Source organism: Anomaloglossus baeobatrachus, chromosome 1 (genome assembly GCF_048569485.1).
Source record: "Anomaloglossus baeobatrachus isolate aAnoBae1 chromosome 1, aAnoBae1.hap1, whole genome shotgun sequence".
Classification (NCBI taxonomy): Eukaryota; Metazoa; Chordata; class Amphibia; order Anura; family Aromobatidae; genus Anomaloglossus; species Anomaloglossus baeobatrachus.
Window position 1 is genome coordinate 203,078,393 of NC_134353.1, and position 25,875 is coordinate 203,104,267.

Below are 25,875 nucleotides of genomic sequence, written 5' to 3' on the forward strand. Positions count from 1 at the left end.
CATTGCCATGGTGACCCAAGGTCGTCATAACGACCTCCAGTTCACAGAGCTTCCTAAGGCCTCTGCGATCATGCTCCTGGCATGATCCCAGAGGCTTATGTCAGTGCTGCACTGACAGCAATAATGTTTTGCAATGCTGGCTCATTGCATTACATTATACTTGCAATCAGGGCAATAAAAGGTAATATAGGGACAAACTAAAAAAAGTTTACAAAGAAGGGAATTTTGTTTACTTACCGTAAATTCCTTTTCTTCTAGCTCCAATTGGGAGACCCAGACAATTGGGTGTATAGCTACTGCCTCCGGAGGCCACACAAAGTATTACACTCAAAAGTGTAAACCCCTCCCCTCTGCTATACACCCTCCCGTGCATCACGGGCTCCTCAGTTTTGGTGCAAAAGCAGGAAGGAGGAAACTTATAAATTGGTCTAAGGTAAATTCAATCCGAAGGATGTTCGGAGAACTGAAACCATGACCAAGAACAATTCAATCTGAACAACATGTGTACACAAAGAATAACAGCCCGAAGGGAACAGGGGCGGGTGCTGGGTCTCCCAATTGGAGCTAGAAGAAAAGGAATTTACGGTAAGTAAACAAAATTCCCTTCTTCTTTGTCGCTCCATTGGGAGACCCAGACAATTGGGACGTCCAAAAGCAGTCCCTGGGTGGGTAAAAGAATACCTCGTAATAGAGCCGTAAAACGGCCCCTTCCTACAGGTGGGCAACCGCCGCCTGAAGGACTCGCCTACCTAAGCTGGCATCTGCCGAGCGTAGGTATGCACTAGATAGTGCTCCGTGAAAGCGTGCAGACTCAACCAGGTAGTCGCCTGACACACCTGCTGAGCCGTAGCCTGGTGCAGCAACGCCCAGGACGCACCCACGGCTCTGGGAGAATGGGCCTTCAGCCTTGAAGGAACCGGAAGCCCAGCAGAACGGTAGGCTTCAAGAATTGGTTCCTTGATCCACCGAGCCAAGTTGACTTGGGAGCTTGCGACCCTTTACGCTGGTCAGCGACAAGGACAAGAGCGCATCCGAGCGGCGCAGGGGCGCCGTACAAGAAATGTAGAGTCTGAGTGCTCTCACCAGACCTAACAAGTGCAAATCCTTTTCACGTTGGTGAACCGGATAAGACAAAAAGAAGGTAAGAAGATATCCTGATTGAGATGAACAGAGGATACCACCTTCGGGAGAAATTCCAGAACCGAACGCAGAACCAGCTTGTCCTGGTGAAACCCCAGGAAGGGGGACTTTACATGACAGCGCTGCTATGTCAGACACTCTGCGGAGTGACGTGACTGCCACTAGGAAGACCACCCTCTGCGAAAGGCGTGAAAGAGAATATCCCTCATTGGCTCGAAGGGTGGATTCTGAAGAACCGGTATCACCCTGTTCCGATCCCAGGGTTCTAGCCGACGCTTGTAAGGAGGGACTATGTGGCAAACCCCCTGCAGGAACGTGCGTACCTGAGGGAGTTTGGCTAGACGCTTTTGAAACACAAACACAGAAAGCGCCGAAACTTGTTCCTTAAGGGAACCGAGAGACAACCCCTTTTCCATTCCGGATTGAAGGAAGGACAGAAAGTGGCAAGGCGAATGGCCAGAGAGTAAAACTCTGATCAGAGCACCAGGATAAGAAGATCTTCCACGTCCTGTGGTAGATCTTGGCGGACGTTGGTTTCTTGGCCTGTCTCATAGTGGCAATGACCTCTTGAGATAACCCTGAAGACGCTAGGATCCAGTACTCAATGGCTACGCAGTCAGGTTGAGGGCCGCAGAATTCAGAATGCGTCTGCCGCCAGAGCTCTGTGATCTTGAGAACGTGCCATGAATGCCGGGACCTTGTTGTTGTGCCGGGACGCCAATAGGTCGACGTCCGGCTTCCCCCAGCGGCAACAATCTCTTGAAACACGTCCGGTCGAAGAGACCATTCCCCTGCGTCCATGCCCTGGCGACTGAGAAAGTCTGCTTCCCAGTTTTCTACGCCCGGGGTGTGAACTGCGGAGATGGTGGAGGCTGTGGCTTCCACCCACAGCAGAATCCGCCGGACTTGCTGGAAGGCTTGGCGACTGCTTGTGCCGCCTTGGTGGTTGATGTATGCCACCGCCGTGGCGTTGTCCGACTGAATTCGGATCTGCCTGCCTTCCAGCCATGGCTGGAACGCTATTAGGGCTAGAACACTGCCCTTATCTCCAGAACATTGATCTGGAGGGAGGACTCTGCTGAGTCCATGTACCCTGAGCCCTGTGGTGGAGGAAGACTCCCTGACAGACTCGCGTCCGCCTTGACCACTGCCCAGGATGTGGGCAGGAAGGATTTTTCCTTCGACAAGAGTGGGAAGAAGCCACCACTGAAGGGAGGCCATGGCTGCCCGAGAAGGAGCAACGTTCTTGTCGAGGGACGTCGATTTGCTGTCCCATTTGCGGAGAAAGTCCCATTAAAGTGGGCGCAGATGACTCTGCGCAAATGGAGCTGCCTCCATTGCTGCCACCAACTTCTCTAGGAAGTGCATGAGGCGCCTCAAGGGTGTGACTGGGCTCGAAGGAACGATTGCACCCCTGTCTGTAGTGAACGCTGTTTGTCCAGCGGAAGCTTCACTATCGCTGAGAGAGTATGAAACTCCATGCCGAGATATGTCAGTGATTGGGCCGGTGTCAATTTTGACTTTAGGAAAAATTGATGAACCACCTGAATCTCTGGAGAGTCTCTAGAGCAATGTTCAGACTGTGTTGGCATGCCATCCGAGAGGGGGCCTTGACCAGCAGATTGCCTGAGGACCGCTACCACCGTTGTCATGACCTTGGTGAAGGCCCGTAGGGCTGTCACCAGGCCGAAAGTTAGTGCCACGAACTGAAGGTGTTCGTTCCCTATGGCGAAGCGCAGGAAGCGCTGATATTCTGGTACAATCGGCACGTGGAAATAAGCATCCCTGATGTCGATTGATGCTAGGAAACCTCCTTGGGAAAGCAAAGGTATTAAAATTGTGGTCACAATTAAAATTTAACTTTTAATATTTGAATATTTTTTTAAAAAAGAAATTATACCACACACCATAAATGGTTGTAAAACCAACCAGCTAAATAGGGCTGTTGTTCAAGCCCCTATTATTACCCAGTCAAGGACACTGTGTAACCAGTAATAATAGTTCTACTGGAGTAACACCAATTGAGACAATTGTCCCATAAATGCACATATAGATTAATAATCCATAGCATAGACAGATACTAAAGTGGGTATAATCCCACTATAATATCGATATTAGAGACTAAAAGATGTTGTTGTCTCCACAATATTCTACAAAAGCTGCGATCTGCAGCAATCAGTAACCAACAGTATGGTCAATTGAAACAAAAACTTGTTTTTAGTTGTCCAGTACCAGGGGGGGGCGCACCAATCCGCCTCACAATACCCCTTGGCTGGCAACGATCTGACCTGATGTTTTCTTTAGACCTCCCGACGCGTTTCTTAATTAATCTTAATCCTCAGGGGACTGTGGTCAAGAAATAACAACTTCATTGAAGAGACGGACAGCCAACATACTGTGTCCGGGCTGGTAGTAAGCAGCTTTTGTAGAATATTGTGGAGACAACAACATCTTTTAGTCTCTAATATCGATATTATAGTGGGATTATACCCACTTTAGTATCTGTCTATGCTATGGATTATTAATCTATATGTGCATTTATGGGACAATTGTCTCAATTGGTGTTACTCCAGTAGAACTATTATTACTGGTTACACAGTGTCCTTGACTGGGTAATAATAGGGGCTTGAACAACAGCCCTATTTAGCTGGTTGGTTTTACAACCATTTATGGTGTGTGGTATAATTTCTTTTTTAAAAAAATATTCAAATATTAAAAGTTAAATTTTAATTGTGACCACAATTTTAATACCTTTGCTTTGCTAATTCTCTATTCAACTGGTAAGCAACGACACATTCTGTTCCTGAAACCTCCTTGGGCCATCAAAGGTGATGGCAAGCGGAGAGATTCCATCCGGAACCGTCAGGTTCTCAGTCCGTTGAGCCGTGTGAAGTCCAGAACGGGGCGGAGTGATCCGTCCTATCTGGTACCACGAACAAGCTGGAGTAAAAAGCCGCGACTACGTTCTTGAAGGGGAACGAGGATCGCAACTCCTCCTGCCTTCGGAGTGTTCACCGACTGGAAACGTGCATCGGCTCGCTCGGGGGATGGAGATGCTGTGAAGCAACGAGTCGGAGGACGAGAACTGAGCTCTATCCTGTGACCGTAAGACAGAATGTCTCCTACATCGGTCTTGGACATGTGGGGACCACTCCCCTGACCTGGACCGCCATGCAGAAAAAGGTTCTCTGTGCACGGCGGAGGATGAAAATACCACCGCCTGAGACGTCAAAGACGCTAATTGCGGAGCACAGGATGACCGCATTGATCTGAGACAGAGCAGCTGAGATAGCCTGGAGTGCCCACCCCTGCAAAGGCTGGGGCGACGGACGCGCCTATGGCTTCATAGATGGATCCCATTAGGAGTTCTATCTGTCTGTCCGTGGCATTCTTGAGCGTGGACCCGCCAGCCACTGCTACTACTGATCTAGCCGCCAGTCCCGAGACTGGCGGGCACCTTATGACACTGAGCCGAAACCTTAACAACGTCAGAGGGGAAGGGACAACGTGTGTTATAAGGCGTTCAGTAAAACGCTTGTCCGGGAAGGTGTGCTTCTGGACAGAATCTGTGAAGCCTTGAGTGCCACGTCCGGACAGAGTCCTGGGTTGCGACCTCCGCCCCATCCTCTAGAGGGTCCTCAAGCTGAGACCCTAGAAGTCGGGGAAGATTCCAAGCAAGGCTGCTTAGCCGGACTGGGACTGCGGTTCGTGCTGGAGTTTACCACGTAATAACTAGAGGCCACGCCAGGAACACGCTTCGTCGCAGACCGAGGGAGGCCTGGGGCGATCCCGCAGTGCCCGGGGCCTGTGTAAGGGGCCGGTCTGGACTGCAAACTCCTAGTCTCTTAGCCGACCATTTGTCCATAGCCTGAGACATGGATAGTGAAAATGACCCAGAGAGTTTCTCAGCAAAGCTGTAACTCTGTCCCTGCCGCCTGGACAGGGAACGCCGGCGAAGCTCAACCAGTGAAACTGCATTCAAACCTTATATAGCCATATATACAGTGTATCACATATACAGTTCATCACTCTAGGGGGCCCAGCATCGAGAAGAAGCCCCCTGGTGTACCGACCCTGAAGCAGTATGTGCTGCTGAAAATATGGCTGTCGGCGTGTACAGTGGAGGGGGGAGCCGTGGGCGTAACCCCAAAAGTGCGGGAATCTGGTGCCCTGAGCGAAACGTGAGGGAGGCGGAGGACAGCCAAGTGTGCTCCAGCCGTCACTGCTAGCCTCCGACTGACCGTCCCGCCCTTCCCCCTGACTGGCAGGGCCAGGCACGGGAGTTTAAGGCGCTAGGCCGCAAAAGCCGGGAACTAAAGTTACAGACCGCGGCCGGCAAGCAGGCACGGTCGGCGCGGTAGTCGCCAAGTCTGAGGCGAAGCTGCTCTCTGCACAGTCCCCAAGGGGACACTGAGTCCTTGAGGGGATCAGTTCCGTAGCGTGATTAGTGAGGGGGGCGGAGGACAGCGAAGTGTGCTCCGGCCCTCACTGTCGGCGTCAGTCCGACTGTCCCGCCCTTCCTCCTGACTGGCAGGTCCGGGGTGGTATAATAATTGAACAGTGCCCGGGGCTGGACTGTAAGGCTTCTCTAGGAGTAGCCAAAAATCAACAGTGCGACCATACAACAAGCATATATATATATATATATATATGTACACTTCGGCACTCAGCGGGGCCGGCACCTCAGGTGCTGCTTACCGACCGCTCACAGCGGTTGTGTGATCAGCAGAATCCGTGCCCGGGCCCCCCTGATGTTGTCTCTCCTCTCCAGCGTCAGAAGTGCTGACAGTAATGGCTGCCGGCGTTCTGTGGGGTGGAGGGGGCCGTGGGCGTGCCCTAGAAAGTGCGGGAATCCAGTGCCCCACTGTGCTGAGTGAGGGGGGAGGAGGATACAGAGTATGCTCCAGCCCTCAGTGCTGCCGTCCTGTGCAGCGTCCCGCCCTTCCCCTGACTGGCAGGCCTGTGGGCGGGAATAAGCGAAACTAGGCCGCAAAAGCCGGGGACTAAAGTTATAAGCGCGGCCGGCAAATAAGCACGGCCGGCGCGGTAGTCCCCGGCGCACTAACACACCCAGCAGTGCTGCAGTGTGTATGGCACAAGCGCTCCATGCGCGGTCCCCACGGGGACACAGAGTACCTCACAGTAGCAGGGCCTTGTCCCTGACGATACCCGGCTCCTGTCCAGCAGATTCCCCAGGGCTGCGGAGGGAGAACGGTCCCAGTGCCTGGAGACCGATTAGGATCCCACTTCACCCAGAGCCCTAAAGGGATGGGGAAGGAAAACAGCATGTGGCTCCTGCCTATGTACCCGCAATGGGTACCTCAACCTTAACAACACCGCCGACAAGAGTGGGGTGAGAAGGGAGCATGCTGGGGGCCCTGATATGGGCCCTCTTTTCTTCCATCCGACCTAGTCAGCAGCAGCTGCTGACTAAGATGTGGAGCTATGCGTGGATGTCAGCCTCCTTCGCACAAAGCATAAAAACTGAGGAGCCCGTGATGCACGGGAGGGTGTATAGCAGAGGGGAGGGGTTTACACTTTTGAGTGTAATACTTTGTGTGGCCTCCGGAGGCAGTAGCTATACACCCAATTGTCTGGGTCTCCCAATGGAGCGACAAAGAAAAAATAGTTAAAAGAAATTGTAAAAATAATAAATCAGAAAATAAATAAAAAACTGAACGGGTTGCCGCTGAAGTCCGGATCAGATTTGAAATCCGCGGCCATATAAATCAATATGGAACGGGATCCGGGACGAGAGAAATCCGGGAGATCCGGGAGAGAGAGAGAGGAAAAAAAAAAAAACGATCCGGATCGTGCACCCCGGATCCCGGGTACTGGTCGGACTCGGATCGGAACCTCGAACCGTGCGGATCCGGATTTTTCAGATCCGGGTCCGCTCAACACTAGTAATGTCCTACTGACGGACATAACATAAACCAAAAAGCTCTTAGGAGAACTACAGTCGGTATCCTATCATAAATAAAGGATACCTGTTGCAACCGTGGTAACAGTTACTATGGAGTCACTTAGGTAGCCACTAAATATTATTCTTTCGGCATCAAAGAAGCTCAATGCTGACAGGTACAAAGCTGTGAGCATGTGCGGCTTTGTATCGCGCTACCGATGATGACTACCGCTGTAAAGCATGTTATCACACCCACAGGGGTGTGATAACAAGCTTAGTGGGCCGACTAGTCAGGGAACTAACGCCCCTGCGACTAGTCACAGCCCTCATTAACATCTCATAAATGATCTTTCGAAATAATTTTTCTAAAGAAGGGAATTTTGTTTACTTACCGTAAATTCCTTTTCTTCTAGCTCCTATTGGGAGACCCAGACAATTGGGTGTATAGCTTCTGCCTCCGGAGGCCACACAAAGTATTACACTTTAAAAGTGTAACCCCTCCCCTCTGCCTATACACCCTCCCGTGCATCACGGGCTCCTCAGTTTTGGTGCAAAAGCAGGAAGGAGGAAACTTATAAATTGGTCTAAGGTAAATTCAATCCGAAGGATGTTCAGAGAACTGAAAACCATGAACCAAAAGAACAATTCAACATGAACAACATGTGTACACAAAAGAACAACCAGCCCGAAGGGCACAGGGGCGGGTGCTGGGTCTCCCAATAGGAGCTAAAAGAAAAGGAATTTACGATAAGTGGTAAACAAAATTCCCTTCTTCTTTGTCGCTCCATTGGGAGACCCAGACAATTGGGACGTCCAAAAGCAGTCCCTGGGTGGGTAAAAGAATACCTCGATAAAAAGAGCCGAAAACGGCCCCCTCTTACAGGTGGGCAACCGCCGCCTGAAGGACTCGCCTACCTAGACTGGCGTCTGCCGAAGCTAGGTATGCACCTGATAGTGTTTCGTGAAAGTGTGCAGACTAGACCAGGTAGCTGCCTGACACACCTGCTGAGCCGTAGCCCGGTGCCGCAATGCCCAGGACGCACCCACGGCTCTGGTAGAATGGGCTTTCAGCCCTGAAGGAATCGGAAGCCCAGAAGAACGGTAGGCTTCAAGAATCGGTTCCTTGATCCACCGAGCCAAGGTTGACTTGGAAGCCTGCGAACCCTTACGCTGGCCAGCAACAAGGACAAAGAGCGCATCTGAACGGCGCAGGGGCGCCGTGCGAGACACGTAGAACCGGAGTGCCCTCACTAGATCTAATGAGTGCAAATCCTTTTCACATTGGTGAATTGGATTAGGGCAAAATGAAGGTAAGGAGATATCCTGATTGAGATGAAAAGGGGATACCACCTTAGGGAGAAATTCCGGGACAGGACGCAGAACCACCTTATCCTGGTGAAAAACCAGGAAGGGGGCTTTGCATGACAGCGCTGCAAGCTCCGACACTCTTCGGAGTGATGTAACTGCCACTAGAAATGCCACCTTCTGCGAAAGACGTGATAAAGAAACATCCCGCAGCGGCTCGAAAGGTGGTTTCTGAAGAGCCGTTAGCACCCTGTTAAGGTCCCAGGGTTCCAGCGGACGTTTGTAAGGTGGGACTATGTGGCAAACTCCCTGCAGGAACGTGCGGACCTGCGGAAGCCTGGCCAGGCGCTTTTGAAAAAATACGGAGAGCGCCGATACTTGTCCCTTGAGAGAGCCGAGTGACAAACCCTTGTCCATTCCGGATTGAAGGAATGAAAGAAAAGTGGGTAGGGCAAACGGCCAGGGAGTAAACCCATTATCAGAGCACCAGGATAAGAAGATCCGCCAAGATCTGTAATAGATCTTGGCGGACGTTGGTTTCCTGGCCTGTCTCATAGTGGCAATGACATCCTGAGATAATCCTGAAGACGCTAGGAGCCAGGACTCAATGGCCACACAGTCAGGTTGAGGGCCACAGAATTCAGATGGAAAAACGGCCCTTGTGACAGCAAGTCTGGGCGGTCTGGAAGCGCCCACTGTTGACCCACCGTGAGATGCCACAGATCCGGGTACCACGATCGCCTCGGCCAATCTGGAGCGACGAGAATGGCGCGACGACAGTCGGACCTGATCTTGCGTAACACTCTGGGCAGCATCGCCAGAGGAGGAAAAACATAAGGCAGTCGAAACTGCGACCAATCCTGAACTAATGCGTCCGCCGCCAGAGCTCTGTGATCTAGGGAACGGGCCATGAATGCTGGGACTTTGTTGTTGTGTCGTGACGCCATGAGATCGACGTCCGGCGTTCCCCAGCGGCGACAGATCTCTCGAAACACGTCTGGGTGAAGAGACCATTCCCCCGCGTCCATGCCCTGACGACTGAGAAAATCTGCTTCCCAGTTTTCTACGCCCGGGATGTAAACTGCGGAGATCGTGGAGGCTGTGGCTTCCACCCACTGCAGAATCCGCCTGACTTCCTGGAAGGCCTGACGACTGCGCGTGCCGCCCTGGTGGTTGATGTATGCGACGGCAGTGGCGTTGTCCGACTGTATACGGATCTGTCTGCCCTCCAGCCACCGATGGAAAGCCAATAGGGCTAGATACACTGCCCTTATCTCCAGAACATTGATCTGAAGGGAAGACTCTAGCGGAGTCCAGGTTCCCTGAGCCCTGTGGTGGAGGAAAACCGCTCCCCACCCTGACAGGCTCGCGTCCGTGGTGACCACAGCCCAGGTTGGGGGTAGGAAGGATTTTCCTTGCGATAGAGAATTGGGAAGGAGCCACCACTGAAGAGACGTCTTGGTTGCAAGGGACAGAGAGACGTTCCTGTCGAGGGAAGTCGACCTCCTGTCCCATTTGCGGAGAATGTCCCATTGGAGTGGCCGCAGATGGAATTGCGCGAACGGCACTGCCTCCATCGCTGCCACCATCTTCCCCAGGAAGTGCATGAGGCGCCTCAAGGGGAGTGACTGACCCCGAAGAAGAGAATGCACCCCTGCCTGCAGAGAAAGCTGTTTGTCCAGCGGTAGCTTGACTACCGCTGACTGTGTATGAAACTCCATCCCGAGGTAAGTCAGTGATTGGGTCGGTGTCAACTTGGATTTTGGGAAGTTGATTATCCACCCGAACTGCTGGAGAGTCGCCAGAGCGACGGTAAGGCTGTGTTGACACGCCACCCGAGAAGGTGCCCTGACTAGGAGATCGTCTAAGTAGGGAATCACCGAGTGGCCCTGAGAGTGTAGGACCGCCACAACGGATGCCATGACTTTGGTGAACACCCGTGGGGCTGTCGCCAGGCCGAAAGGCAATGCCACGAACTGAAGGTGTTCGTCCCCGATGGCGAAACGCAAGAAGCGTTGATGTTCGTGTGCGATCGGCACATGGAGATAAGCATCTTTGATGTCGATCGATGCTAGGAAGTCTCCTTGTGACATCGAGGCGATGACCGAGCGGAGAGATTCCATCCGAAACCGTCTGGTGCTCACATGTCTGTTGAGTAGTTTGAGGTCCAGAACGGGACGGAATGATCCGTCCTTCTTTGGTACCACGAACAAGTTGGAGTAAAAGCCGCGACCATGTTCCTGAGGGGGAACAGGGATCACAACTCCTTCTGTCTTCAGAGCGTCCACTGCCTGAAAAAGTGCGTCGGCCCGAGCGGGGGGCGGAGAGGTTCTGAAGAAACGAGTCGGAGGACGAGAGCTGAACTCTATCCTGTAACCGTAAGACAGAATGTCTCTCACCCATCGGTCTTGAACATGTGGCCACCAGGCGTCGCAAAAGCGGGAGAGCCTGCCACCGACCGAGGATGCGGTTCGGGGATGCCGAGAGTCATGAGGAGGCCGCCTTGGAGGCAGTGCCTCCGGCGGCCTTTTGGGGGCGTGACTTAGACCGCCACGCATAGGAGTTCCTCTGGCCTTTCTCCGGCCTGCTGGACGAAGAGGATTGGGACTTGGCGGAGGGACGAAAGGACCGAAACCTCGATTGAATTTTCCGTTGCTGAGGTCTCTTAGGTTTGGACTGGGGTAAGGAGGAGTCCTTTCCCTTGGATTCCTTAATAATCTCATCCAATCGTTCGCCAAACAATCGGTCGCCAGAGAACGGCAAACCGGTTAAGAACCTCTTGGAGGCCGAGTCTGCCTTCCATTCGCGCAGCCACATGGCCCTGCGGACTGCCACAGAATTAGCGGATGCCACCGCTGTACGGCTAGCAGAGTCTAGGACTGCGTTCATGGCGTAGGAAGAAAAAGCTGACGCTTGAGAAGTCAGAGACGCGACCTGCGGAGCAGAATTACGTGTGACTGCATTAATCTCAGCCAGACAAGCGGAGATAGCTTGGAGTGCCCACACGGCTGCAAAGGCCGGGGCAAAAGACGCGCCCGAGGCTTCATAGATGGATTTCACCAGGAGCTCTATCTGCCTGTCAATGGCATCTTTTAGCGATGAACCATCTGCAACCGAGACCACAGATCTAGCCGCCAATCTAGAGACTGGAGGATCCACCTTGGGACATTGAGCCCAACCCTTAACTACGTCAGAGGGGAAGGGGTAACGTGTGTCAGTAAGGCGCTTAGTAAAGCGCTTGTCCGGAACCGCTCTGGGCTTTTGGACAGCATCTCTGAAGTTAGAGTGATCGAAAAACGCACTCCGTGTACGTTTGGGGAACCGAAACTGGTGTTTCTCCTGCTGAGAAGCCGACTCCTCTACAGGTGGAGGCGGGGGGGACAGATCTAACACCTGGTTGATGGACGAGATAAGATCATTTACTAAGGCGTCCCCCTCAGGTGTATCAAGATTGAGGGCAACGTCAGGTTCAGAGCCCTGAGCTGCGACGTCCTCCTCGTCCTCCAGAGAGTCCTCAAGCTGGGAACCCGAGCAGCGTGAAGAAGTCGGGGAAGATTCCCAGCGAGCCCGCTTAGCCGGTCTGGGACTGTGGTCCGGGCAGGAATCCTCCGCGTGGGACCTAGGGCCCAACCTAGGAGCGCGCTGCGGCGCGGACCGAGAGGGGCCTGGAGGCGACGATCCAACAGGGACCGGGGCCTGTGTAAGGACCGGTCTGGACTGCAAAGCTTCTAGCAGCTTGGCAGACCATTTGTCCATAGACTGAGCCATGGATTGTGAAAGTGACTCAGAGAGTTTCTCCGCAAAAGCAGCAAACTCTGTCCCTGCCGCCTGGACAGGGGGAGCAGGGGGGTCTACCTGAGCCGAGGGGCCCACTAGTGACCGAGGCTCCGGCTGAGCAAGCGAAACAGGGGCCGAGCATTGCTCACAGTGAGGGTAGGTGGAACCCGCAGGTAACATAGTCCCACAAGAGGTACAGGTCGCAAAAAAAACCCCTGTGCCTTAGCACCTTTGCTCCTTGTGGACGACATGCTGTTGTCTCCTAGGAGAGTGATCACTGAGGGTATATGGGAAAGGGTATACAGCCCGACCGAACAGAAATATATATATATATATATCTATTCCGGCACCCTATGGGGGACCAGCACCGGGTGACCGGTGTGGCTTACCGACCGCTAAAAAGCGGAGTGTGTGTCCTCCAGATTCCCTGCCTCAGGTCTCCCAGAGCTGCAGAGCTCTTCCCTGATAATCCTCCACCGGCAGAATGCTAAAAACATGGCTGCCGGAGCTCTCAGGGGAGGAGTGGAGCCGTGGGCGGTGCTAGAAAAAGTGCGGGAATCTGGGGTCCCCACAGTGATCAGTGAGGGGGGAGGAAACATACAGGATGCTCCGGCCCTCACATCCGACGTCAGGTCGGCAGTCCCGCCCTTACCCCTGACAGGCAGGCCCAGGGGCGGGATTTTTGCTACTAGGCCGCGATGAAGCCGGGGACTAAATTTAAGACCGCGGCCGACAAGCAGGCGCGGTCGGCGCGGAAGTCCGCCGGTCTTCACAAATCAGCAGCTGCTGCAGCGTCCGGGAAGAAGGCGCTCCATGCACAGTCCCCATGGGGACACAGAGTACCTTAGAGATGCAGGGCCCGGTCCCTGAGGATGAATAGACTCCTGTCCGGCAGATTCCCACAGGGGCTGCGGAGGGAGCCCGGTCCCAGTGAATGGATGACCGGTCAGGATCCCACTTCTCCCAGAGCCACTAAGGGATGGTGAAGGAAAAAGTCATTAGGCTCCGGCCTTTGTACCCGCAATGGGTACCTCAACCTTAACAGCACCGCCGACATAGTGGGGTGAGAAGGGAACATGCCGGGGGCCCCGTGGGGGTCCTCTTTTCTTCCAACCGATATAACTAATCTGAAAATGCATGAGTGGATGTGTGCCTCCTTCCACACAAAGCATAAAACTGAGGAGCCCGTGATGCACGGGAGGGTGTATAGGCAGAGGGGAGGGGTTACACTTTTAAAGTGTAATACTTTGTGTGGCCTCCAGAGGCAGAAGCTATACACCCAATTGTCTGGGTCTCCCAATGGAGCGACAAAGAAAATCTGTTTATGTATGGTACTAGATGCAGGGGCTGTCATGCAGGGAATAAAGATATGGGCACATAAATGCTTGTGGTTTGGGTGCACTGGGGACCTGACAGTCACTTTAATGTAGAATTGTAGATATTAAACAGTTTACGAAAATGATTGTGTCCAGAATGTCTCTTTTTTTTATAGGACGTTATCCACCCAGATTGGCGGGATTCATGAGAGGAAGGGAGGCATCAACACTACTGAAACATTAAACTTTATACACAAATTCAGAATAAATATTCAGCCCCTTATGCTTCTATTTACCGATGAAGAAAAGGATTTTTATAGGGTAAATGAGACGCTGTGGGTGAGTCTAAAACCTAACATGCTACGACGGATGTCTGATTTATACAGAAAAACGACTGGCAGTGTAAATGTAAATAAGATCTTATCACAGGAGTTTGCTATATGTAATAAAACAAGTAAAGGGTACCAATAATCTCATTTACGGTTTATACTTAGGGTCCCGTTACACGTAGTGACGCACCAGCGATCCGACCTGGCAGGGATCGCTGAGACGTCGGTACATGGTCGCTGGTGAGCTGTCAATCAGGCAGATCTCAACAGCGATCAGAGATCAGCCACCATCGACCCGTGTAACGACGGCTCCCTGCTGGCTACCGGAGGAATCGCCTGTAATGCCAGGCCTGGATTCAGTTACCTGCTTTGCACTCCGGAGCTCTCAGCTGCAGCCTCTGATCTCAGAGTTTGCAGGACTGCACCGCGACAGCGCAGAGTGATTGATTCCCCGGCGATTGTGGTTCAGTTCATAACAACTGCAGACAGGGCGGGGTGCACTCCGGAGTTCAGGTGAGAGCACTAGAGATCAGCCCAGCCTGTCTTCAGCTGTCAAGAACTGAACCGCAATCGCCGGGGAATCAATCACTCGGCGCTCGCGGTACAGTCTAGGCTGCACTCTGGAGCTCAGGTGAGAGTTCCGGAGTGCAATGCAGGTAACTGAATCCAGGCCTGGCATCACTGGAAATTTCTCCAGTAGCCAGTTCGACGCTGGGCACTCGTTGGTCTCCCTCCGTCAAACATGCCGATGCGTGCTGCACAGCGGGAGACCAACGAGCAAAAAACGGTCCTGATCGTTGTGTCATGATCAGCGACCTCACAGCAGAGGCCCACGCGTTGCTGATTTTTACACACAGCGAGGTCGCTGATACGTCACAAAACCTTTGACGTTTCAGCAATCTCGCTAGCGATCTCGCTGTGTGTGACGGGGGCTTTACACTGGAGTCCTTTTTCAGGAAGATTTGGCAAAACATTAACATTATGGGCCCTTGCATTCATGGCTCTCCTTAGAAGACTGCGGCTTACCCCGGCTGTTTACTATGCGCGCACCCCCACCCATCACGCCGCCCACCTGTCAGTGCCTGCTTCAGCGCTGAGAGATGATGGGCGGGAGGATGGGCGTGCATATTAAATGAGCGGGTCCACGTGGTCACGGCAGGCGCTACTACAGCCTGCTCATGCCACCGATGACCCGCTCCACCGGAGTACCCTCATTCCCCGCAGCCCTATATTCAGACCATAAGACGCACCCTCCACTTTCCAGCAACAATTGGGGGGAAAAGAAGGGAATTTTGTTACTTACCGTAAATTCCTTTTCTTCTAGCTCCAATTGGGAGACCCAGACGATTGGTGTATAGCTACTGCCTCCGGAGGCCACACAAAGTATTACACTAAAAAGTGTAAGGCCCCTCCCCTTCTGCATATACACCCCCCGTGGGATCACGGGCTGCTTCAGTTTTAGTGCAAAAGCAAGAAGGAGGAAAGCCAATACTGGTTAAACAATTCAATCCGAAGGAACATCGGAGAACTGAAACCATTCAACATGAACAACATGTGTACCCGAACAACCAAAAATCCCGAAGGAACAGGGGCGGGTGCTGGGTCTCCCAATTGGAGCTAGAAGAAAAGGAATTTACGGTAAGTAACAAAATTCCCTTCTTCTTCGGCGCTCCATTGGGAGACCCAGACGATTGGGACGTCCAAAAGCAGTCCCTGGGTGGGTAAATTAATACCTCAAGTTTGGACTGTAAAAACAGCCCTTCCCTACATGGAGGCAACCGCCGCCTGCAGGACTCTTCTACTTAGGCTGGCATCCGCCTAAGCGTAGGCATGCACCTGATAACGCTTGGTGAAGGTGTGCAGACTCGCCCAGGTAGCCGCCTGGCACACCTGCTGAGCCGTAGCCTGGTGCCGTAATGTCCAGGACGCACCCACGGCTCTGGTAGAATGGGCCTTCAGCCCTGATGGAACCGGAAGCCCAGCAGAACGGTAGGCTTCAAGAATTGGTTCCTTGATCCATCGAGCCAGGGTGGATTTGGAAGCCTGCGACCCTTTGCGCTGACCAGCGACAAGTACAAAGAGTGCATCCGAGCGGCGCAGGGGCGCCGTGCGGGAAATGTAGATTCTGAGCGCTCTCATCAGATCCAACAATGCAAATCCAATTCATATCGATGAACTGGATGAGGACAAAAGGAAGGTAAGGAGATATCCTGACTGAGATGAAAAGGGGGATACCACCTTAGGGAGAAACCCCGGAATCAGGCGCAGCACTACCTTGTCTTGGTGAAACACCAGGAAGGGAGCTTTGGATGACCGCGCTGCTAGCTCGGACACTCTCTGAAGAGACGTGACCGCTACCAAAAAGGCCACTTTCTGTGAAAGTCGAGAAAGTGAAACATCCCTCAGAGGCTCAAAGGGCGGCTCCTGGAGAGCAATTAGTACCCTGTTCAGATCCCATGGGTCTAACGGCCTCTTGTACTGAGGGACAATGTGACAAACCCCCTGCAGGAACGTGCGTACCTGAGGAAGTCGTACTATGCGCTTCTGAAAGAATACAGACAGCGCTGGGACTCATCCGTTAAGGGAGCCGAGCGACAAACCTTTTCCCAAACCAGATTGCAGGAAGGAAGGAAAAGTAGGCAATGCAAATGTCCAGGGAGACACTCCCTGAGCAGAGCACTAAGATAAGAATATCTTCCACGTCTTGTGGTAGATCTTGGCAGACGTCGGCTTCCTAGCCCGTCTCATGGTGGCAATGACGTCTTGAGATAATCCTGAAGACGCTAGGATCCAGGACTCAATGGCCACACAGTCAGGTTCAGGGCTGTAGAATTCAGATGGAAAAAACGGCCCTTGGGACAGTAAGTCTGGCCGGTCTGGTAGTGCCCACGGTTGGGCGACCGTGAGATGCCACAGATGCAGGTACCACGACCTCCTCGGCCAGTCCGGGGCGACGAGGATGGCGCGGCGGCAATCGGAGCTGATCTTGCGTAGCCCTCTGGGCAACAGTGCCAGAGGGGGAAACACATAGGGTAGCTGGAACTGCGACCAATCCTGAACTAAGGCGCCTGCCGCCAGAGCTCTTTGATCGTGAGACCGCGCCATGAAAATCGGGCCTTTGTTGTTGTGCCGAGACGCCATTAGGTCGACGTCCGGCCTCCCCCAGCGGCTACAGATTTCTTGAAACCCGTCCGGGTGCAGAGACCATTCCCCTGCGTCCATGCCCTGGCGACTGAGGAAGTCTGCTTCCCAGTTTTCTACGCCCGGGATGTGAACTGCGGATATGGTGTATGCTCTGTCTTCCACCCACATCAGAATCCGCCGGACTTCCTGGGAGGCTTGCCGACTGCGTGTTCCGCCTTGGTGGTTGATGTATGCCACCGCTGCGAAGTTGTCCGACTGAATTCGGATCTGTTTGCCTTCCAGCCTCTGCTGGAAGGCTTGCAGGGCAAGATACCCTGCCCAGATTTCCAGAACATTGATCTGAAGGGTGGACTCCTCTGAAGAGAGTCCTTGCCCGTCTGAGAAAGGGGTACGTTCCTGTCTAGGGACGGCGACTTCCCATCCCATTGGCGAAGAATGTCCTATAGAAGTGGACGCAGATGAAACTGCGCGAAAGGGACTGCCTCTGCATGAGGCGTCTTAAGGGGTGTGACTGGCCTTGAAGGAGAGACTGCCCCCCCGTCTGTAGTGAACGCTGTATGTCCAGCGGGAGCTGCACTATCGCTGAGGGAGTGTGAAGCTCCATGCCAAGATATGTCAGCGATTGGGTCGGTGTCAGATTTAACTTTGAAAAGTTTATGATCCACCCGAAACTCTGGAGAGTCTCCAGCGCCACGTTCAGGCTGTGTTGGCATGCCTCTTGAGAGGGTGCTTTGACAAGTAGATCGTCCAAGTAAGGGATCACAGAGTGACCCTGAGAGTGCAGGACTACTCCCACTGCTGCCATGAACTTGTGAAAAGCCGTGGGGCTGTCGCCAGACCGAAGGGCAGGGCTACGAACTGAAGATGCTCGTCTTCAATAACGAATCGTAGCCAACACCGGTGCTCTGGAGCAATCGGCACGTGGAGATAAGCATCCTGATGTCTATTGACGCTAGGAAATCTCCTTGAGACATTGAGGCAATGACGGAGCGGAGGGATTCCATCCGGAACCGCCTGGTTTTCACGTGCTTGTTGAGCAGGTTTAGGTCCAAAACGGAACGGAAAGAGCCGTCGTTTTTTGGTACCACAACCAGATTGGAGTAAAAACCGTATCTTGTTCCTGAGGAGGAACAGGGATTACCACTCCTTCTGCCTGCCGAAGAGCATCGGCTCGGTCGGGAGGTGAGGAAGTTCTGAAGATCTAGTCGGAGGACGAGAACAGAACTCTATCCTGTACACGTGAGACCAAATGTCTCTCACCCACCGGTCTTTGACCTGTGGCAGCTAAATGTCGCCAAAGCGGGAGAGTCTGCCACCGACCGCGGATGCGGAGAGAGAGGGCTGAACGTCATGAGGAAACCGCCTTGGTAGCGGTTCCTCCGGCTGCCTTCCTTGGGCGTGATTGAGCCTGCCAGGAATCTGCGCCTCTCTGAGCCTTTTGAGTCCTTTTGGACGAGGACAATTGGGACCTGCCCGAGCCTGGGAAGGACCGAAACCTCGACTGTACCTTCCTCTGTTGGGTGTTGTTTGATCTGGGCTGGTGTAAGGAAGAGTCCTTACCCTTGGACTGTTTAATGATTTCATCCAATCGCTCACCAAATAGTCTGTCACCAGATAATGGCAAACTGGTTAAGCACTTTTTTGGAAGCAGAATCTGCTTTCCATTCCCTCAACCACAATGCTCTGCGTAAAACCACGGAGTTGGCGGACGCCACTGACGTACGGCTCGTAGAGTGCAGGACAGCATTAATAGCGTAAGTCGCAATGCAGACATTGCGAGGTTAAGGACGCCATCTGCGGCACAGATGTACATGTGACAGTGTCCACGTGCGCAAGACCAGCTGAAATAGCTTGGAATGCCCATACGGCTGCGAATGCCGGAGCAACCGACACGCCGATAGCTTCATAGACAGAATTCAACCAGAGGACCATCTGTCTGTCAATGGCATCTTTAAGTGAAGTCCCATCTTCCACTGCAACTATGGATCTAGCCGCAAGCCTGGAGATTGGGGGATCCACCTTTGGACACTGGGTCCAGCGCTTGACCACGTCAGGGAGAAAAAAGGATAACTGGAGAACGCTTATCTGGATAAGTGTGGTGTTTCCGGATTGCTTCTCTGAAGTCAGAGTGGCCGGAAAAGTACTCAATATACGCTTGAGATACTGAAAAGGGATTTCTCCTGCTGTGAAGCTGACTCCTCCACCGGAGGAGCTGAGGGAGAAATATCCAACATTCCCTTGATGGACGCTAGAAGATCATTCACTATGGCGTCACCATCCGGAGTATCCGGATTGAGAGCGGTCTCAGGATCAGAGTCCTGATCAGCTACGTCTGCCTCATCATACAGAGAGTCCTGCTGGGACCCTAACCAGTGATGAAGCCGAGTGCCGCTCCCAGCGAGCTCGCTTAGACTGTCTGGGACTGTCGTCCGTGTCAGAGCCTGCGCCCTGGGATGCATGGGACCCCCCCCCGGAGCACAGATTTGTTCCAAATGAGGGCGGCCAGGGAGCATTGTATCAACATTGCCCATGGTCCGTCTGGACTGCAAAGTCTCTAAGATGTTAGTCACAGTCACAGACAATCTATCAGCCGAAACTGCAACTCCGTCCCTGTCCCTGGACAGGGTTCACAGGTGGTTCCTTTGGCCACCTCTAGCAGAGACCCCGGCTGACCAAGTGCTACAGGGGAGCATTGCACACAATGGGGACAGTGGAACCTGCCGTGTGGAACAGTATCACGTGCAGTACAAGCAGCATAGAAAGCCTGTGCCTTGGCACCCTTTCTTTTTTGCTGCTGTTGCCTAGCCATCTAGAAGCATATAGCCAAGAATAGCGACCGTACAGTGCAATGTATAGCATACAAGCAGAAAGTACAAATGAACACTTCAGCACATGCAGTACAAGCAGCATAGAAAGCCTGTGCCTTAGCACCCTTGCTTTTTTGCTGCTGTTGTCCAGCCATCTAGGAGTATATAGCTAGGAATAGCGACCGTACAGTGCAGTGTATAGCATACCAGCATAAAGTACAAATGAACACTTCAGCACATGCAATACAAGCAGCCTAGAAAGCCTGTGCCTTAGCACCCTTGCTTTTTGCTGCTGTAGTCTAGCCATCTAGGCATAAAGTACAAATGGCATTAGTGGGGTCAGCACTTCAGGTGCTGCTTACCGCCCGCACAAAGGCGGGTGTGTGGTCGCCCGAATCCTGTGACTGGTTGCCCAGAGCTTGTCTCCCTTCTCCAGCCCAGACTGCGTGCAGGAATGGCTGCCGGCGTCTTGTGAAGAGGGGCGGGCCGTGGGCGTGCCCCAGACAAGAGCGGGAAACTGGCGTCCCACTGTGTCCAGTGAAGGGGGCTGGAGAATGCAAAGCAGACTCCAGCTCTCGGCGCTGACTTTCTGTACAGCGTCCCGCCCCTCCCCTGACTGGCAGGGCTGGGGGCGGGAACGAAGCGAAAACTAGGCCGCAAAGCCGGGGACTCGAGTAATAAGCGCGGCCGTCCTATGTGCACGGCCAGCGCGGAAGTCCCCGGCGCACCACAAGTCCCAGCCGCGCCACAGTGTAAAACACCCCGCAGCGGCCGGCGCGGCAGTTTCTAACACATAAATTCACTCAGCTAAGCTGCAGTGAATAATAGCACAAGCGCTCCGCGCTGTTGTCCCCGGCGCACTAGCACTCCCAGCAATGCTGGTGTGTGTGTGCGCGATGTGTACGGGGACACAGAGTACCTTAATGTAGCAGGGCCCTGTCCCTGACGATACCCAGCTCCATATCCAGCAGGTTCTCCGGGTCTGTGGATGGAGCCCGGTCTCAGTGCCTGGAGACCGGTAAGATCCCACTTCACCCAGAGCCCCGAGGGGGGATGGGGAAGGAAAACAGCATGTGGGCTCCAGCCTCCGTACCCGCAATGGGTACCTCAACCTTAACAAACACCGCCGACAAAAGTGGGGTGAGAAGGGAGCATGCTGGGGGCCCCATATGGGCCCACTTTTCTTCCAACCGACATAGTCAGCAGCTGCTGCTGACTAAAAACAGTGGAGCTATGCGTGGATGTCTGACCTCCTTCGCACAAAGCATGAAAACTGAAGCAGCCCGTGATCCCACGGGGGGTGTATATGCAGAAGGGGAGGGGCCTTACACTTTTTAGTGTAATACTTTGTGTGGCCTCCGGAGGCAGTAGCTATACACCAATCGTCTGGGTCTCCCAATGGAGCGCCGAAGAAAAGTGCGTATTATGGTCCGAAAAATATGGTAATTAAAGATGCAAATCATGTGAAACATAAAAAAAAACCACCAAACACTAGTTAAAAGTAGAAACATAAATGATAAGTATTGGTGCAGGCAGTGAGAATGTGACTAATCAAAGTGCTTCCTTTATGTACAATAAAGGCGACCCAAAAAACATAACATGTCAGGATTACCTGGCTTTCTAATGTCTCCAGTTTTCGTTTTCGTGCATGAAGAGCCTTGCTGGGGAAAGCCCAAAAATAATTGGAAGTTCCGATGCGCTCTGAATCTACCATTCCGTCATCCACCAGGCTCTGCAGGACATCCTTCACCGACATGGAAGCTGCCACCAATCAGAAATCTATTAGCCAGGAGCATGTATACAGGAAGTAATGCAATGCAGCTCACTGACTTGTATCTCCACGTGGCTTCATTATCCCCCCTGCATCATATCACAGTGCATTATATATAAGAAATTAAACCACTCGCCAAAAGCTGGGAGACTGTGTGGGAAGATTACCATCTCTGTCTGCTCACAGAAGGTGTCACTGCAAATTCTCACCTTAGGGCAATCTAAAAATGTGCAAGTGGCATACCCATTTTAAGACATTTGGCACAATTTCCTCCATTCCTCCCTCTTATTGGATTGGCACATTAACCATCAGTCTTAATAAATGTACCTGCCTATTTCTGAAAACACACCACTGAAGTTTTTGACGAAATTTTTAACCTACAGTCAGATATGAATCCAGCAAGAAGCAGAAAATGCATCCTTCTTCTCGATTTCCCATTTTCTCTAAATACACTTTGGTCTTTGGCTTAAAAGAACTGCAAATATATATTCCCATACCTTCATTAAGTGTTCATGTGCAGATCCACATAGATAAAAAGAACCTGCAGACAAAAAAGCGCAATAGGGTCTTACCCTGACAGACAGGGGGTGATAAAGGAGATTATCCTACTCACCAAAGATGGTTGTGAAAGGCACAACTCCTGTAACAGCATAAATCCGGATCAAAGGCAGCAGTACCCCAGGTGGCAGATAACAGAGAGAAATTGTAGAACGGGGCTTTGTAAACCGCGCCAAAGATCACTGATGAAATCTTGGATTAATGTAAACTTTTTATTCTTGCACAGGTCTACGCGTTTCAGGAGACTCTGCTCCCTTCCTCAGGACCAAACAGGCATAAGTTACATCAAATCCCTTTGATGTAACTTATGCCTGTTTGGTCCTGAGGAAGGGAGCAGAGTCTCCTGAAACGTGTAGACCTGTGCAAGAATAAAAAGTTTACATTAATCCAAGATTTCATCAGTGATCTTTGGCGCGGTTTACAAAGCCCCATTCTACAATTTCTCTGTTATGTGCAGATGCACAAGCAGTTTTGGTACAGGAATTTTAACTGGAATCTTAATTTATGCTTTTTTTGGATCTGTCCCCCGAATTCACAATTTAAACTGCATACATTATTAAATAGACCAAGACCTGATGAGGCTGTGGGGGTACTGTAGAGCATCTCAGAATATTAGCATAATGTTTTATTTAGGCTGTATACCCACGATCCGGGTTCACAGTATTTTGGACACAGAGTATTTTTTCTGCGTTCAAAAAACTGCATTGTACAGTACAAGAACAGTGGATGGATTTCTAGAAGTCCCATGCCCACTGTGCTTGTTTTTCCCGCAGTGTAAACTGACATGCGGTGTGGCTTCCCGAGCCGCAGCATTCACCATATAATGCTGAACCTGTCATTCCGTCGGAAGCTTGGATGGCAAGAGGACACACCCCCAGCTTCTGATTGGCTCCAGCAGTGCACGAGAGACCACTCTTTACTACTGCAGAACTAAAACTGAGAATATTATATAACACTAAAAAGACACCGGCGCTCACTGGTGGGGGAGTGATAGACTGATGTTACCTTGCAGACAAGGATGGGGTTATTATATAACGGACATTATATTTGTACAGTCGAAATCAGACGTTTACATACACTATCTAAAAAGACACATCTGCATGTTTTTCTCACTATCTGACATGAAATCAGAATAAACCTTTCCCATTTTAGGTCAAACAGGAACCAAAATCTAATATATAAAGCTCAGTGTATATATATATATGTGTGTGTGTGTGTGTGTGTGTGTGTGTGTGTGTGTGTGTGCTAAAGGAATTTGCACCGTTGCATTTACAATCATGAAATTTTGCACAGACGCCCCATGTGACTCAGGGAACATCATGGACTATGTTTTGACAGGAAAATTTAACCCTGCGCTTTACAGTTACTCTCCAAAATTCTGCCTCCATTAAACTGAATGGAGGTGGGAGCTACAGGCTATTAAAGGGAACCTGTCAGCAGGGCAAGATGGGAAGGAGGTGACGTGGGGTCAGCAGCACCGCGCTTGCGCAGAACGAAGGAGGCCGAGGGGGAAAGCGCGGTCCCGCGATTATGGGCGGTTGCTTGGTAATAAACATCACAGCACCGCCCATAATCTAAAGCCTGCGCGCACGTCACCAGCGGTGACACTGGGCACAGTGCTCATCCACGAGAGATAGGCACTGGGCATGCGCGGGGACCTGTGGAGCACTGGGCGGCGTCCACAGCTATGGAAATCAGCGATGGGGGACGGCCTAAAGCGGCAGGAGGCAGAATAACGGCCATCACGCAGCCCGCCCCCGTGTCACATTTACAGAATCTGAATACAAAAAGGTACCGCTTTATAAAGGGACCTTTCTAGAATGCAGCCCAGGAGCTGCAGAGGGGGAATCTTTTAGGTTTTGGGCGAAATTTCTGCTGACAGGTTCCCTTTAATAGCAACTGTCAGTGGTTGCTATTGGAACAAAATAAACTGTTGGTATAAGAAGCTTATGTGTGAGGTAATATGATGATGGTGGGGAGACAGATAGAGAGAGACAGACAGAGACAGCCCGGGCACAGAGACAGCCCGGGCACAGAGACAGCCCGGGCACAGAGACAGCCCGGGCACAGAGACAGCCCGGGCACAGAGACAGCCCGGGCACAGAGACAGCCCGGGCACAGAGACAGCCTGGGCACAGAGACAGCCTGATAAAAGAGACAGACAGACAGTCACACACAGACACAGTGATGGAGACAGATAGACTGATACAAACACAGACAGAGAGATAGAAACAGACAGAGATATAGACAGACAGAAAAAGAAAGAGACAACCAAAGAGACAGACAGCGACTGGGAGAGAGACAGAGAAACAGTTACTATCCCGGGCAACGCCCGGGTACTACAGCTAGTTATTTATATTTGCCAAATGCCAGAATAATGAGAGAGAGAATTTTTTAAGGCATTTATATTACTTTCTGCAAAGTCAAAAGTTTACATACAGTAAGAGTACTATGCATTTAAAAACAATATTGGACAGCCCATATGATAATTTCATGTCTTTGGAAGCTTCTGTTTATTGGCAACATCTGAGTTACAGACACACCTGTGGATGTCATTTAAGGCACACCTAAAAACACTGTTACTTTGTGTAGTATCATGGGAAAGTCAAAAAAAATCAGCCAAGATCTCAGAAAGTGGATTGTGGACTTGCACAAATCTAGTTCATCCTTGGGTGCAATTTCCAGATACTTGAAGGTGCCTCGTTTATCTGTACAAACAATTATAAGTAAGTACGAACAAGATGCTAATGTTCAGCCATCATACCGCTCAGGAAGGAAAAGAGTTCTGTGTAAAAGAGATGAACGTGCTTTGGTCAGACATGTGTATCAACCCAAGAACAAAAGCAAAAGACCTTTTGAAGATGCTGGCGGGAGCTGGAAAGATTGTGTCATTATCCACAGTGGAATGAGTACTGTATCAACATGGACTGAAAGGCAAAAAGAAACATAAAAAAAAGCCAGATTAAGGTCTGCAAATATGCAAAGGGAAAAAAACCTTATTTTGGAGACATTTTCTGTGGTCTGACAAAACTAAAATTAAACTGCCATAATGACCACATTTGGAGGAAAAAGGGAAAAGCTTTGAAACCTAAGAACACCATCACAACTGTAAAACACAGGGGTGGCAGCATCATGTTGTGGGGTTGTTTTGCAGCATGAGGGACTGGTGCACTTCACAAAATAGATAATATCATGAGGAAAGAAAATTATGTGGCAAAACTGAAGCAACAACTCAAGACATCAGTCAGGAACTTAAAGCTTGGGTGGAAATGGGTCTTCTAAATGGACAATGTCCCCAAGCATACTGCCAAACTGGTTACAAAGTGGCTTAAGGTGTTGGTCCATGGTGTTACAATCCAGTTCCCAGTTATGCATGTGCCAATGGCTGATCCTCCCGGCCGACCCGCCTGAAGTCTTCTGTACTGGGATGCATGCGTGGTTACTAGGGTGATGCTTCCCCACTGCTACGTGTGCGCCCTTCAGTCACACGGCCCGCCAGCCCGCCGTCCAACCTCTGCTGGTCGGCGCATGCGTCACTACTGCTCACCAGGAAATAGCCTCAGCGGTGCGACAGCGCGCTTTGCGTGCTCACCACTCGGCCACTTCACATCTGTTGCCTATTATTTTTGCTTGGCGGGCTATTTAAGGCACATTGTGCTGACACACCAGTGGGATCTTGCTCCCTGATGAAGCCATAAGAAACCCTAGCGAAATGTGCATTGGGGGGTCCATAGGTCCGTTCTGTGGGGATCACTGTGACTACTTGGAACTCTCCTTACATGCTGGTATGCACTTGGCACTTTAGGTAATTGATACATTTATT

The 25,875-nt window shown here is 51.6% G+C and overlaps 1 protein-coding gene across 1 annotated transcript in view; it reads right to left on the minus strand.

The window, feature by feature from the left end:
* Window positions 1-25,875, minus strand: part of MND1 (meiotic nuclear divisions 1) — a 202,514-nt gene that overhangs the window by 131,833 nt on the left and 44,806 nt on the right. The window contains exon 4 of the mRNA XM_075335534.1: window positions 21,336-21,484. Within this exon, the coding sequence (XP_075191649.1) occupies window positions 21,336-21,484 (149 nt within the window). The remainder of the gene's footprint in view (window positions 1-21,335; window positions 21,485-25,875) is intronic.